A 15,858-nucleotide genomic window follows, 5' to 3' on the forward strand; every position below is an offset into this window, starting at 1 on the left:
CCACAGATCGTGTTGTCTTTGCCGTATACCTAATTAAACATTCTAATCGATAACTTTGTTCGCTAATGGCCAACCATTCAACAAGACCAAATCTTCTTGTCATGAATGATTAACCTTAGAATTCCTTTTCTTTCTAACTCCTTTTGGAGTAGGTTTTGAAATTAAAATCCATGCATGACAGGATGCTAGTGGCACAAAAAAGTTAAGAATACGTTTGGCAGTCATTTTTACCAATCAATGTGCAATTAATTCAACGGTAGGTCCTGCATAAGATATGAGCATAATACAGCTCTGATAATTTTTTTTTTTGATTAACTTGTTGCATCCAACATGGCATGGCATTTAACATAATCTTTTTCTCTATCCTTGGAAGAAAGCACTTTGTACGTGACTGAGATGTGGTATTGATTTATTAATAGCGAATCTCACTAATCAAATCTAAAGGATACCTGGCCTAACCTATAAGAAAACCAATAAAGCAAAAGGCAGCCGGACATGAATCCAAACTGCATAACAAATCCCGGGATGGATCATCCTTGTTTCAAGGTGGCACGTTCTCCTATCACAACCGTACCAGTTGCCGTAAAATAGTGCGCTCGCTTACATGAATTCCGAGGAATATTAGATGATTCAAACCGTGAGATTTCAAAAAGTATGGAGGCGCAGTCCAGGGACAATTAAAGAAAGGCGTCCAAATAAAAATTGCTTTAACCGCTATGCCATCAAATTGGATAAGCGCGTATCAATTTTTATTTTCCCCAACTTAATCTCATCCAACTTCTGCAACCTTCCAAGTTCTAATTTTGAGGTTGGAACCCTAATCCCCCCCATACAGGCATGCACCACTCTACTTTTCTTGTAACCACTAAAAACCTCAGCTGCTTAGCGGTAATCCAAGCAAGATGGAGGATTTTTTATTAGAAAAATCGGTGTGATAGCCAACTTGCAATAATTAATTGGGTGATAGAATACCATACTTATCATAGAGGTGGGAAACGTAAGCAGACAGAGATTTAAAATACGACAAATGGCATATGTGTTGTTCCCTTGCTCAATCTCTTTGAAAGGATAGTTTGGCGCAATCTCAAAGACGGGACTCTTACAGGAAGAGCATAGCTTGCTTTTATTTCCAACCAACGGTATGAACAATAAAAGGGCATCCGGGAGCTTCCATCTATCGTTCTCTCACTTTGGATAAACTGTCTTTGAAATTGTCCCTGATTAAAAACCCCCCACCAAGGCTGGGGGTTTAACCGGGCCATCGACTTTGATACCCTTCCCGTCTGGGAGTTGAAATTTTCTATAAAATTCTTCACTCAGAAAATTTCCAATGGACTAGTATATTCTATGAAATTACTATGAAAAAAAATAATGTCGTATTTTTTGGATAAAATTAATAATGAATCCCATAATTTATTTTTAACCTGAAAATCTTTGGTGAGAGGGTGTAAATTAATCGAATCATCTGATGTGCCAAAAAAAAATAATCGACTTATTTATTGCTCAACAAAACCAACAATATTAATGCCGTCAACATCCACACATAAGGCAATATTCTTATTTTTATACGATTCTCAAAACTATTCGTGATGCATCCGGACTGACCTATAGATAAGAGATATCTCAAATCTCTTTTTACTTTTCTTTCTTTATATTTTAATACTTCTCAACCAAAAAACTTATTAGAACATGAAATGATTGATAGAAATTTAAGAATTATAGTATTTTCTTCAGGGTTCTCACACACACCTTCTCATTACTAAAAATTTTAAAATGGCCTTTAAAATTTCCAAATCAATATAAAATAGTCTCCATGTTCGTATATGTCAATAGAGTTGAGGCACATGACTATCATATGGTATCATAGATCTATTGTTTAATGAAAATATCCTCTCCAAAAATTCTTCAACGCCTTCAACTATCACTCCCCTGATCTCTTCTGCGACAAGCTCCATAATCAACGTGACACGCCACCACCTCTATTGCCGTCAGACAAGTTCACCGTCCCTCCTCCGAATCGGCTCCTCCCAACTTTTCCTCCATCTTTAGATTCCAGTCAAGCTCGATCCAAGTTTTTCCCAGGCTATTTAGTTGGTTAGTCTCTCTCAGCAGAAAAAGAAAACCCAAAAAATTTTCCCAACAATTCCCTCAACCAGCCTTGAACAAATAAATTGACGATCTGGTTGCATGCAAAGGTTTTCGCAGGAAAGAGAGATGAGAAGCTCTATTTCGTCTTCTCAATTGCTTAGGGATCCTCCTGGCTCCTGTGACTAGTCTCGCCTCAATCAACCATTTACCGCATTCATTCCTGGCTACCGTAAACGAATAAGATAGAACACAGCCCTTCAGCTTTCCTCCCTGCCTCCTCCACCTTGCAGATTGCCAAATACATCACGCAATCATTGAAGCTGTGAACACACACCACCGTCAATGCGTAACACGTTAAAACAAAAGATGGGTCGTCGATCAGACTCGCTAGCCATGTTTGTTGTTGTCGACTCCAAGGACTCCGCGTAAACGTGCTCCATTTATTACGGAGTTTATTTCCACATATTTGACTTTGTTTCCCCAACTTGTCAACTTCCGACTTCAAGGGAATACAAATAAGATTTAGTTGATTTAATCTGTATTATAACACAGCTTTTTCTACATCTCTACAGTCGTCTTTTTGTCTATGTTTCTGCATAAATTGTTTCCTTGTGGTTGCTTTAGTCTGAAAAGAATCTGGGCTCTTACCAAACGTCACCTGATTATCGGGTCAATGAATGTTTAAATAATGGTATGAAGGTGCCTAAAGAGAATTGGTTCAATCATTTGATGGTTGTTGGTTATCTTAATCAACTCATAGGCCGTTGCGGTAACTAAAGAGATGGTTTGTCTGCTCTGTGGGGTTTGTAGCTAGAGATCGGCATAGGGGCAGGGCACTGATGGAAGCTTTCCAATCTGTCAAGCAATGAATTCCCTGCCACTTGCTTCGCCCAGCCACCACTTTTTTGAATCCTACTGCTTTTACATTTCAAAATGTACCATAATATCTAAGACACTACGGAAGGAAGCTTCTAAGGATGCCCTTAACTAGTTACCGGTGCCTTCCTGAAAAAGAAGGTACAGCAATCATATTAGACTCAGATCATTTGAAACTTTCAATATTCTTTTTTTTTTTTTTTTTTAAAGGAGCAAGCAACCGGTTAATTCTGATACTAATGCATTATAAGCTCATGAATTAGGTTGGCATGCACCAACTCATTCATTTACCATCTAACTTTGTGGAATAAACAAGACGAATATTTGACACTGTGTAAGGACCCTCCTTACGCAAGCCAAAATCCGACCCTAAAGTATGAGGAGCAGAATCACAACTAACAATAATCTAAACAATATTTTCCACATGATGTCATCAGATCTTGGTAACCATCATCAACAAATGTATTCGCTTTCATCACCTTAAGTATGTTGGTTTCTCATGATAGAAGAAATAAGAGCACCAGGAGAAGGCAGATTAACTGATGAAGAGCACTAGGCTAGAGGCGCATGCTCCCTTCCCTTGAGAGAGAAGTTAAATTTAGGGAAAAAAACTAATTCTTCAGTTTCACGTGTTACCATGTTATTTTGCTTGATATTTCAGGCCAGCTTAATTGGATTCAACAGTAGGGGACAGCCCATCCAGCTTAGACTGCCTCCATCCCAACAAAGGGAGCCAACAAACCCACCAAGGCAGCCTCAACTAGGGCTCAAAGGCCCCTACTATCTACAAAAACGTGGCTTCAGCCAGAAAGCTACCGTATTACCATAAATCATTTGACGTTTTCCATATCAGACTCTCAGCCCAAAACGTTAAGCTGTTGGAGAACTGGCTCGGGTCAATAAATCCATGTGGCACCCTTTTTATTAGTCAATATAGGACTACAATAATCTCTCCCACCTAATGCGGTGATGTCTTCATCACAGTTGGCTCCTACTCAAGAGCGGAGGACCTACCCATGGCCTGTGTTCCACTTGACCTTACCAGATCCTCCTCGACCCTAATATCGCCCAGTAAGAGGCCCACATGACTAATAACAATTGCGACGCACGATAAACCTGGTATGATGTCACTTGTCACAGGCTCTCAGCCTCGGAGCTTGACTGTAAAGTGTTCCATTGGTAGGCTGCGGCATGCTTACCAGGTTAAAGTTAGTAATAAAATTAACCATCTCACCTGCCATAGACAGTTGAATTTGCATTCCTTAATCACTAGAAACGCTTCCTTGTTGTAAAATAAGCACCTAGTGCATCCTTTAACATGTGCAACATTTTGTTTGAGCGACAAATATTCTGTTTTCTTAGAAAGGGAAAGTGCAGTACATAAAATAAAAAGCTGGCAGCAATTAAACATATATCATAACCCATAAACATTATTCCTTTTATTTGAGATGTGTTTTATCACCGGTGGATACCAGGCTACAACCACATTAAAAGATCTATATTCATCTAATTAGTGTTCACTTTAGACATATGCAACCATTTACCAGAGTACTATTGAACATGTCTCCAATTTTCATACTTTGTCTTTGCCGAGCTCTCAGGCTTTCTCTAACATATCATTCTTTTTCCATACTAGCTCTACCACAAATACCAATAATCATATTAAAAGGAATAAATTAATCAGAATATCTGATTGACAAGAAAAAAGATATTTAAAACCAGCTAACCATCTTAGCTTACTAGTAGTTACCAAGCAGCTATAGGTAATTTAAGAAGCAAAACCAAGAATGAACCCTCTATGTATCAAAAATAGGTGGACATTGCATTCTTGATAAGGTATAAAAATTTTGCCAGACCTTGGACCAACCTGGTATAAGAATCAGATCTAGGTCCAGGACTAGTTTAGAGGCATAGATATCAAGTCCAGGTCAGAACTGGGCATGCCTGAAACACTATGATCTTTCGTTTCCATCACAATAAAATATATGGAACACATATTGAAGTGGACAAGTATGTAATATGTCCCTTTCTATGCAGTCAACTAACAAATTAAGATGAATACAATCGCCAGTAATGCCACCACTAGTCTCTCAACCCAAATAACTGGGACAGAGATTGTTGATTATTGCTTTAAGTGGGATCATGAGGCTCCATCATCTTGCAAAAGCGACAGGCTAACAGACAAGAAGACAACTTTTTTTCGAGTCTAACATCGGTAAGGAATTTGAAGATGATTTCTCACCCTGTCTTCTCACTTTTGAGTCTACATAAGAAAAAATATCCTATGCTACTGGAAAAATCATTATCTAAAACAATATAGCAGTCACAAGTTTGTCACAGCTAGATCATTAGATTTGAGATGCTATGTCATTCAACAGACAGAACATAATGAGCAGTTATCAACATCATTGCCAAACTGACAAACTTGAAGATTCATATGAACAACTAATAACCAAACCAACATATTCCATTAAAGCAGCTTGAGTATCCCAATATTCTAAGCACATAACATCAAGGCACTGGATGGCGGGTCCATATCCAACAATATTAGGAAACCAATAGTCATCAGCATCATTGAGAGAGAAGTACAGATGGTGGTGCCTTGACAAGATTGTTAAGATGACAAAGGTGGTCTGTGACGTGCAAAATGGAGAGGGGGGGGGGGAGATGAAGATCTCTTATGAAAGTGCCAATTCCTAAAAGCAAGTTTTAATGGAAATGTTTGAATCTTCCTATATTATATATTCTATATGTTTATTGGAAAATTTGTTGCACCAATTGCTGAAGTTAAATACAATCAATGAGATGCTTTCTTCAGCTCCCAATTCACCATTCCTGTGAATTGAGGATGAATTCACATCTTCCGTTATGCACACATCAACCGACTCATTGAATTCTTTCGACCCGTAGTTTGGCAATGTCCAGAAAACCTATAGGATCTTCCTTCACTATGGGACTTTCATATTCTTGGAATGAAAAGATAAACTCTTTAGCAAAATTTAGGCAGAAATTACATTTGATGTCTTGGATACAGCCATATTGGTGAAATATGAATGTCTATCTAGCCAATTCTTGCCTTCAACATAAAATGAAATGCTTCTTAATCCTGCAATATAAATCATTTTTCATTGTATAATCCTATGCAAGATCATAGCCATGGTGCATTCCACCTTGTGCAAAATTACTGCAGAAAGAAAATACAAGGAATAACCCTATTATCTTGTTGTTCACTATAACAGACCTCCATGTGACACTTCAGGGTGTTTAGTCCATGATGTGGCGGATTTGGGACTTCTTTTAATCATGTAAATCCTACATCATTATTATCATCTTCTCTCGCACTTTATACTCATAACACTAGTAATTGATCTGCTTGTGCTAGAGATCCACCAAAATGATCTAGCATTCAACTCAAAAAGTTCCAACACAAACTTTATTTTCCCATTTCATCCACTTAGCACAGGTTACAATTTGTAATGGGCAATAGTCAAGAAATAAGAAGAGGAAAAGACGGGGGACAAGTAACAGGAATGAATAATCAAAAATATACAAATAACACTTTTCTAAACATAGTACTATAAAACCAACTAAGCTCCACAAGATGAAGGTTTTCCGAGATAAAGAAACAACATGCGAGCCTGTTTGGGAATGATCTGCCGGATCCGACCGCATTTGGAGGCGAAGAGATTGCCGGAGGGGGAGAGGAGGTAGTGGGAGCGCAGAGGAAGAGGGAAAGGGGTAAAGGGCCTCCCCATTCCCATCCAATAAATAAATAAATAAAAACTTAGAGAAGCCTTTCTTCTAATCCTACCGAGACCAGGCTGACAACCCAACGATCTCCATCTCTCTGCTCTAGCTCCCTCCCTCCCCCACCCTTTGGTGTTCTCTTCCCCACCCGATCCAATCGGATTCAGTGGATCATCCCCAAACAAGCCCTATAAGGAAAGAATGATTTAGAGTTTGCTTTCCCACTTTATTCCTATTTGAATTGAGAGAACTGGAGAAAAGATAAGAGAATCAGGGGAGAAAATACAGATCTTGCTTTGGTTAGGAAAGAAGAAACATTCATTTTCTTTTGTTTGGTTACAAATTTTGGGACAAAAATGAATAGAAGTTAAAATCCCTCCTTTCAAAAGTAAGCGGAGAGAGAAGAGAAAGGAGAGAAATTGTTTCACTCCAAACCCCCCTTTTTAACCTCTCCCAGCTATGGAGAGATTCAGAGAGAAAAGAAACTCTCCTCTTTTCTCTTCTTTTCCCTTGTGTCCCTGGTTCTTTTCTTTTTTCTTCTCTTGAATTCAAGATCCTCTTCTTTTCCTTGCTTTTCTCTTCTTTCATTTTCTTTCTTTTCTTTTGTCTTCTCCCCTATGTATCCAAACAGGTTGGATCAATTCTTACATATTATATTGGGACCAAAATAAAAAAAAGTAGATTAACTTACCTGAAAATGAAGAAGGTACATGGTCTATGGTTAAGTAACTATAGCTTCGGGTACAATGTACCATACGATCTTTGAGGAGGCAAAGCATGATCTTATTTTTCAATAGATTCTTGAATTTCAAAAAGATGAAAGGATACTAGCGTAATTTCAATGTCCAATAAAGGACAGAAAATTTGATGAAAAGGAAAAGAAAAAATAAGGATGGTTTCACAAAATCCACTCCAAAAGGCAAAAGCAGCAATCAGTTATCCAATGGTAATTCATCAATTTGCAACTCTATAGCATAATCCTAATGATATTACCAAGCTTCTATCCTAGAGGATTTGTTTGGTTCATGAATAATAGGGGAATAGGAAAAGTTACCCTACAAGTTATTACATTTTCATATGTCTACAACTTCTGAAATAACTTTAAGCTGAGGTTGCATTAAATAAATCGAGATGGGCATTGGAATTAAAGTTTACAACATGAAGAGAGAGGTAGCCCAACCATTGTTTATGGTTTACATCTAGTGCTAGTATTCTAAGACCGAGGATGAAAAGTGCAATGTCTCAGCTCTTGATTCTTGACAATCAAAAGCAAAATTTTTGAAAGTAAGCATCTATTTTATATTCCCAATAGACGAGAGCCTCTAGAGTTAGAGTTTATGTAATTTTGAACTTCAAGGTTTCTTCTTTGTTCCATAGCAAACCAGAACAATAGCATTGACATACACAGATTCATGGCAATGTACTTGTTATCTGAAGAAAGAATTTTTTTCCTCCTCCTTGTTTAATTTTCATTCACAAAGAAATCCCAAAGTAACAATAAAAATCAGAGTGTGGTGCTGTCAAAATAAGTAAACATCAAATGCTTGATATTACATGCTTCACTAAGTTGAAGAACCTATCTCACAACAAATAACATAAACCTGACCTTGCGCGGCACTGGAATAGGGTGAATGGGTGGTCAATTCTCGTCATCAACTGGATATTCCAGCTTGAAGGCTTAGCTTATCCTTGACCTCGAGAGGGGTTGCCGTCTGGTTCCTGATCCGCTTGATCTTGGGGCTCGACAAGCCCCTGTGACCAAACCCATAAAGCCGGAGGACCTGGTTGTCGGCAAAGTTGAAGGCCCTCTCCATGCTGCCAAGGCATTTCTCAACCGGGTAATCCCCGTAGCTACCGCAGGGCTTGCACCCGACAAAGTGCGTCACGAAGGGCCACCTCTCGTCCCCGAGCCCCGGGTGGTACTTCTCCATCATCTCCTCATAACGCTCCACCAGGCCGGCCCAAAAACCGTGGAGGTAATAGGAATTCTCGATGTAGACTTTGTCGCCCCACCGCTCCTGCTGCGACAGAAGCAGGTAAATCAAGGCGGACTGGTCGTCCGCCTCGAACGCCGGCCGGCCTTTGAGGTTGGCAGTGAGGATCCGGCCGGCCTCCTCCCGAATCGGCCCCTTGGGACCCATCGGAGCCCAGGCGTCGAGAAGATCCAGCGACCACTGGCAATTGCGGAGGAGGAAGCTGCCGGTGTTTAGGGCAATCCAAGAATGCTGGTCAAAGAGGAGATCCGGGTAGCCATGGATGACAAGATTGTGGGCATCGTAGCGGGAGATCGGGATCTCGAAGGCCATGTCGGTGAAGAGGGCGTCGCTGTCCATCCACCAGACCCACTCCACCTCCGGGTGGGAAAGCATCAGGCGGCGAATCAGCGGGAGCTTCGCCCAGTACCCCGCGAGCTCCCGATCCAAATGGGCCATGTTGTATACGATCTCGATCCCGTGGAGGCGGCAGTAGTCGATCTTGTTCTTGGTGGATTTGAGAAGGTAGTGGTCGCCGATGGGGTTGTCGCAAGGGTTGGGCGGCGATCCGGTGACGAGGAGGATGCGGGGATTGCCGCCGGCAACCTGGGACGGGAAGCCGGGGTTCTCCCTCAGCCACCGCCGGCGCTGCTCGTCCCAGTCGGAGATCTTGGGGCCGAGGGTGTAGTTCTTGGCCGCCGCCAGGGCGGCGGTGGCTGTGGAATTGGCGGCGGAGAGGGAGGTCGAGTTGGAGGAGGAGTCGAGAGGCGGGCGTTCTTCGTCGTCGGGGTCGGAATCGGAGCGGATCTCGCGGAGAATGCGGTCGATGTCCTCGATGACCTTCTGGTCGGAGTCGGCGTCGGCGCCGGGTCTGCCGACGCCGATGGTGCCGCGCAGGACGAGGATGGTGACGAAGCCGCAGAGGACGGTGATCTTCAGGTTGTTCAAGGTCTTCTGAATCTGCCGCCGGCGAGATCCGCCGCCGGCTCGGGCGGTGGGGAGGCCGCCGCGGTCCCTCACTTGACCCATTCGAGGTCGCTTCCCCCCTTCTTCTCTCTTTCGAGGTTTCTTAACTGGTGCCGCTACTCATGAGGAGGGACGCGGGTTCGACTACGGCCGCCCGCGGCAAAAGGATTACAGGCGAAAGAGGCTTAGGAGTGATTAGGGTCGACGTGGGCACGTGGCAGATTCTTGTAGATTTGGCACCGTCACTCCGGAAAAAAACGCGTTCCTTGTCCGATTCTCAAGATTCGTGCTGGAAGATTGGCGCGGATTGCGCCGCTGCGCGTGCCAGAAGATAATGGGCGGTGTCGGTGGGCGGCCATTTGTTGGGTCAACAGCTGGGGCTTCAGCCCATGATAGACTGCAGGCTTTGCTCTTACCTGAATCCAAACCATGCTTTCACTCTCAGTACTTCTGTTCGGGTGTGGAGATGTAAGCGTTGCTATAGTGCCTGAATCCAAACCATGCTTTCACTCTCAGTACTTCTGTTCGGGTGTAGAGATGTGAGCGTTGCTATAATGACTCCGGAAGAAGACTAAAATTTCGCTCAGCCGTCTTCCCACATCATACATTTCTGCCTCACCATGTAGCAGTACCGATCAGATGGTATTCCATGGATGCGCCGCTGCGAGCGGTAGGGCATGATGGACCGTGTCGGTGCCCGGCCATTAGGTTGGACAGCTGTCCATTGGAGTGGGTCAAGCATGCGAGACAGTGATCACGGGGTTGTTTGCAAGACCTGGCCACCTGGACCTGGGGTTTCGTGAGTTGCTTCCAAGTTGGAGGCCGTATCCTCTGAAGCTCCAAATCAAACTTGACGGTCTCGTTTCATAAGCATACCCGTTCTTATGTTAAACAATGATCATGATGCATCAAGAACAATTGCTCTATATAAAGCAATGGCCCTATAATGCACAAGATTCTGTCGTCCCACAGTACATGGATGGCTGTCATTAACGAACCAAGTTATCAACTTCAAGGACTGAACATGAAAGAGTCCAAAATCTTTAGGTTTCAATACTAAATTATGAACTAATCTGATACATATCTTTGAAAGCAGGCGGCCTTGGAGGGGTGAGAAATATCATCCATGTCTCATGGTGGAATAATGAACTTACCGGACTCGACTGGTTTGCCGATAAAAGAAGGGGGGTTGAAGCGCGATCCACGGAAGAAACATGGCAAAATAGATTATATATGTTTAGTTGAAGGTATCAAATGAGAAAAATAGAAACTAGTCTTCCATGGGAATAAGTTTTTCACCTCAGACAATAGAAACCTGTGAGGGACATAGAAATTCTACTTTACCATGGGTTGGAAATCAAGGTAAAAGCCTTCTTTTTAGGAACGCCCTTTAACCTAGTTAGTAACTTATATCCTATTTTTTCTCTTTGTAGTCAGTTCATTAAGAACACAAAAAATATTTTACACAACTTTTTCACAAAACCATTTTCACAAATACAATATATCTAAGCATCAACTTTTCAGAAAATACATTCAAGGGAGATTAAATTTTTTTCACGAAACAAATGAGTCTACAAGATTTATTAATCTCCATATATGGTAAAGCCAAATATAGAATGGTAAGATTTTAGGCCAGTACCTTTTTATTTATTAAAGGATATAAGTCAACTAGGATCTTTTTTATTTATTTATGGTGTAGTAACAATCTTCATGGTTACTAGTCGGCCAGTTTGATCACCATTATTGATCACCGATTTGGCCAACTAGATTGGATAGTAACAGCCGCGAGCTTACATATTTAGATCACATCATCCATAATGCACGCAACCAAATGATTAATCGAGGCCATAATTGCTAATCTAGTAACTCCATAGTCAACCATTCTTCATATCTAACAACAAATCATACAAGTTACATCATTTTCCTCCCGCCATATGGCAAAAAAAATTATAAAGCCCCATTGCAACATAAGAAAAAAAATATTTATGCACATAATAAGAGTACTGCTGCTAAACTCCGATGAGATAATTGAATGGTAGCTGAATAAATACGTTTTGCTTCTAAAGGGATTGTGGACGTATAAAGTAAATTTGCTTGTTAGAGATTGTCCGGCAAAAAATCTATCAATATTTAAGTCAATCAAAATAAAAAAAAAAATAATAGAAAGAGCCAACAGTGTGAAAGCTAAGAAATGCCTATAAGAGCTTAGAATTCTCCTCTCAGTCTCCATCTTACCTCTCTTGGGGTAGCTGTTATCTGATAACCTCCGTTGATTTTGATTTTAAAATGTAAGAGTTATGAATTTGTAGTGGAACTGTGAGGGGACAGTTATTTTAACCCACGATCCTATAATTATGATCAATTAATTTCTACATTAAGTAACGTTCTTTGACCGACCCCTAAATTTTTTAGGTCGAATGTTACAGGTGCTCTGCAAACTATAATAGATACTCGGCCTGCCTCCAAATAAAACAATCGGCCAGCTGTCGAGTTGATGACTAAGTTATCACCCAAAAAAATTTCGGACATATTCGGCCAACTACCGAGTTACATTGTCGGGTTGCCATCGTAGACGGATATCCGAGTATTAATCGTGACAAGTCCCGTGGCACTATTTGACATAAAATGGACCCTACAAGAGTACAGTTCCAGTTTCATGTACATCTCAAGATTTTATCAGCCAAACCTAAACACATACCCCATCGGTTCACCGAAATGAATTTCATATTGAAGGAGGAAACATCATTTATGATCATCAAACAATTGCCGTCAAAATTCTAGAACAACCTGAATTATTCAGTCTTCAACGCGCGTAAACCCTGCGTCGATTTCTCCCGCTCCAAGTAAAATTTGAAAACTCGGGAAGGCTCCAACGGCATAGAATGAGGAGCTCCAATACCTTCTCCACGAGTACATAGAAGGGACCACACTCAGAAACACCATGGCTTACTCCATCTTGCTGAAGAGCTGTTGTGGGAAACAGAGTCCTCCGGGTACGGAACCAGTCAAGATTGCGTTATCTTCCTTGGATAAGTTGCTTAATCTCGTATGATGGAGCCATCATGCTTGATTTCTCACCGTGGAATTTGGGAAACCGACAAGAAGAAGCTTTCGCAGCGAAAAGGCGGAAGAATGTAGCCCGGTCTCCACATCGAACGCCATAGCATGTTACTTTTCACCTTCCAACCGGATCTAAAGTGACATTCAGTAAAATTTCAAAAGCATACGGCCAAAGCCTCCACGTGGAGCCCGGGAATCGGGTCCGTAAACAAGAAAGGAAGGCGCTAAACAAGGGCATTATTAATATATACCACACGAACGAAGAGCTCTGAGAGCCTGCAATGCTGGTTGTTCCAAAGTGATTTTGTGGTACGGCCCCAAACATTTGACCCTCCGTGCAGCACTCTGACGACACGTTCCAAGAGCCATCAAAGTGAACAAGAAGCCGGCCCCCGAAAGCAAATTCCCAGAGCCAAGCACCAGCTCAAGATGAGAGTCAAAAGCAGTAACGTGGTGTCATCATTTCCGTGTGTTGATCCAAGGAGCGGGTCTGCTCCACTGGTTATCTTCCTTTCTTTCCGATGGCAAAGATAGCCTAACTAGCCACTAAATATGACGTTCAACATTCCATATGGTCAAAATCTAATAGTTGGAGCGGGCAGAGGTCCTCTTCTTATTGAAAAATAAGCCACGTTGAATTTGATATACGTCGATTATCTTTTACATCGTGATTAATATTTCAGTGTGCGTTCTTTACGATATCTACAATGTATCGCATGATGGATGATTGCACGCAATCACGTACAATATTCATGATGGATGGCTGCATGCAAGGGTTTCTTTTTTTTATTTTTTTGTTGTGCAGTGCATGTGCGTGTACCTGATCATCGAAAATAACTTGATTTTTCATTAGATTATTTGGAGACTATATCAAAGATATAAATTTAAACTTCACCTATAAAATGACTGCATACATATTTGTATCTGTCATTAGAAATAAGTGGTCGAGAGACCCATAGCCCATGATCATGGACTTGCCAAATTAAGTCCTCAATGTAAGTTCTATTCCACCATACCCACTCTTCTATGTTTTGTCATATTCCTCCATCCCCCAATTATATAATAGAAAAAGTCACCATTTATTTATTTGAGTCATTATGGCCTAGCATCTCTTTCGCAACAGAGTGTTCCTATTGCTCTACTTCTGCCCTGTAATTAACTGGCAATCTCCTCTCGACCATTGAACAAGTCATTTTCTCTCCAAGAAAAGCTCAAGATAGACAGATCTTACTCTAATCCCTGTTGTAATTTATAAAGCCAAATAAGTCTATGCTTTTTCCATAAGACACCATTAATAATAAGATTGCAAGACAATTTGAATGTTGAGATGGATTCAAAGATATGCCAAACTCACTAAAAACCAAGTCACATGTAGAAACTTGGATCGTGACATCGTAAACAAAACTTCATATTTTGGTGGATGCTAGTATCTACATATTCATGTTCAAGGTATATTGCTCTAGTATAAGAATAACTAGGTGACGGATCTTCAAGGATGCTAAAGAAATTATATCTTAGAAATCAATTTCTTTCTTTCATGTGATTAATTTGAGACATTCATTTGCTATCTAAACCCTCGCATAATAGAATACTAAATTGACATTTGAAATTTTGAGCATCCAAATTAGTTTATGTTCCATGATAGAACGATTAAGATTTTGAGCAAAAACGGCTTAAACTTATGTTGTTTATCAATGTGGAAAGGGCAATTAGTATTGTTAGAAAAGTGATCGGCATATTTTTGTACATTATGCTACAATTTTGTCGATCTATTTTTTTATATGATAAAATTTATGTGTTATCTCTATTTTCCACTCCACATTAGTTAGTGTGCGCGTGGCTGTTAACTAAGAAGTGTAAGGCTTATTTATTAATTTAAATAAATTTTAATATTTAAGAATTCAAGTTACATGTGCATCACACATGATATGCCATGGTTTTCTCGTTGCAATAAACAGAACCAAATCAATACCGTGAGATGCAAGATCCAAGACTAACCATTTGGGATATAACTAAATTTCATTGTAAACAAGTTCGAATAATTCGACCTACCCAAACTATTTTTGAAAAACCTTGTACCATTAGCTTGTTTCAAATGCAACCATTGCAAGTTTATTAGAGTACGATGGCTACAGCGAGTAGTCAGTAGTGTCATGTGGCTACGGAATTACCTGTCCTTGCTGGACAGTGCCATACAAGAACTCTAGCTCGCTAGATGCCCCTTCAAAGAATATATGTGAATTTGCGCGCCGATGCCCTTGCCGGATCCCTCATTGTGTCACGCACTCGAGAACCCTCACGGTTTTACGCCAACTAATGCCATCGTCATACGCCATGTTATAGTACTCGTCCTATCCTTCCAATCCAATAGTTGTCCTTTTCACACACCAAAAAAAAGAAAAAGAAGAGGAAGGAAAAAAAAAAAAAAAAGGCTTTGCGCTCTCAATCCGCAATCGAGGACCCAGGTCTAAGCCAAATTGCCACTCAGCTGGTCCAGCTATCATCGCGGCAGCGGACCCAAGCATTAATTGCACCCGGGAAGAACCCCTGGCTCCCGGCTTTCCGCTTCACTTCACCACACAAACCCTTCGGTGGCACCGCGTTCCCATGTTGTCTCCATCACTGCCTTCTTAAATAGCTCCGTTAATTTCTACCCAAAAAAAAAAAAAAGCTCCGTTAACGTTGCCCACGTTAACCGCCGACTAATACGCTAACATTTACTTAACTGCGGACTTAAACACTTAAACCAACAGGGTTTTATTAAACGAACCTCGAAATTGAACTACATAGTCGTGGGCCCGGATAATAGAGTTAGTCGGCCGTCCTCCGTCCGCCACTTTGTTCACGGGGCCCTTTCTGGGTTCATCGTGGAGTCCTTCAAGCATTCACTTAAATCGAATGGATCCATGGGTCATGTTACGATGCTCCTCCGGGAACACCATGTACGGCAGCACTCCTTGCTGCACCCCGGTGGAGTGGAAAAGCCAAGCAGAACCGTCCATCTGGACTGACGAAATCTTACGGCACCTCCTATCTCGAACCGCGGAGCAGCGTAAAGAGGCCGGTGGGTCTAACAAAATCCAAACCCGAGCCGGAATCTCTGGTTCCATGGGGTCCCTGACTCGTGTCGCAAAGGGGCAGCCCCACA

General features: G+C 41.3%; 1 protein-coding gene across 1 annotated transcript; it reads right to left on the minus strand.

Moving 5' to 3' along the window:
* Positions 1 to 8,132: 8,132 nt before the first annotated feature.
* Positions 8,133 to 9,834, minus strand: LOC105033885 (probable glycosyltransferase 2). The gene has a single exon (XM_010908855.4). The coding sequence runs from the start codon at positions 9,711 to 9,713 to the stop codon at positions 8,364 to 8,366; it is 1,350 nt and encodes a 449-aa protein (XP_010907157.2). The 5' UTR covers positions 9,714 to 9,834; the 3' UTR covers positions 8,133 to 8,363.
* Positions 9,835 to 15,858: the final 6,024 nt, after the last annotated feature.

The sequence above is a fragment of the Elaeis guineensis genome, chromosome 9 (assembly GCF_000442705.2).
Source record: "Elaeis guineensis isolate ETL-2024a chromosome 9, EG11, whole genome shotgun sequence".
NCBI classification, from domain to species: Eukaryota; Viridiplantae; Streptophyta; class Magnoliopsida; order Arecales; family Arecaceae; genus Elaeis; species Elaeis guineensis.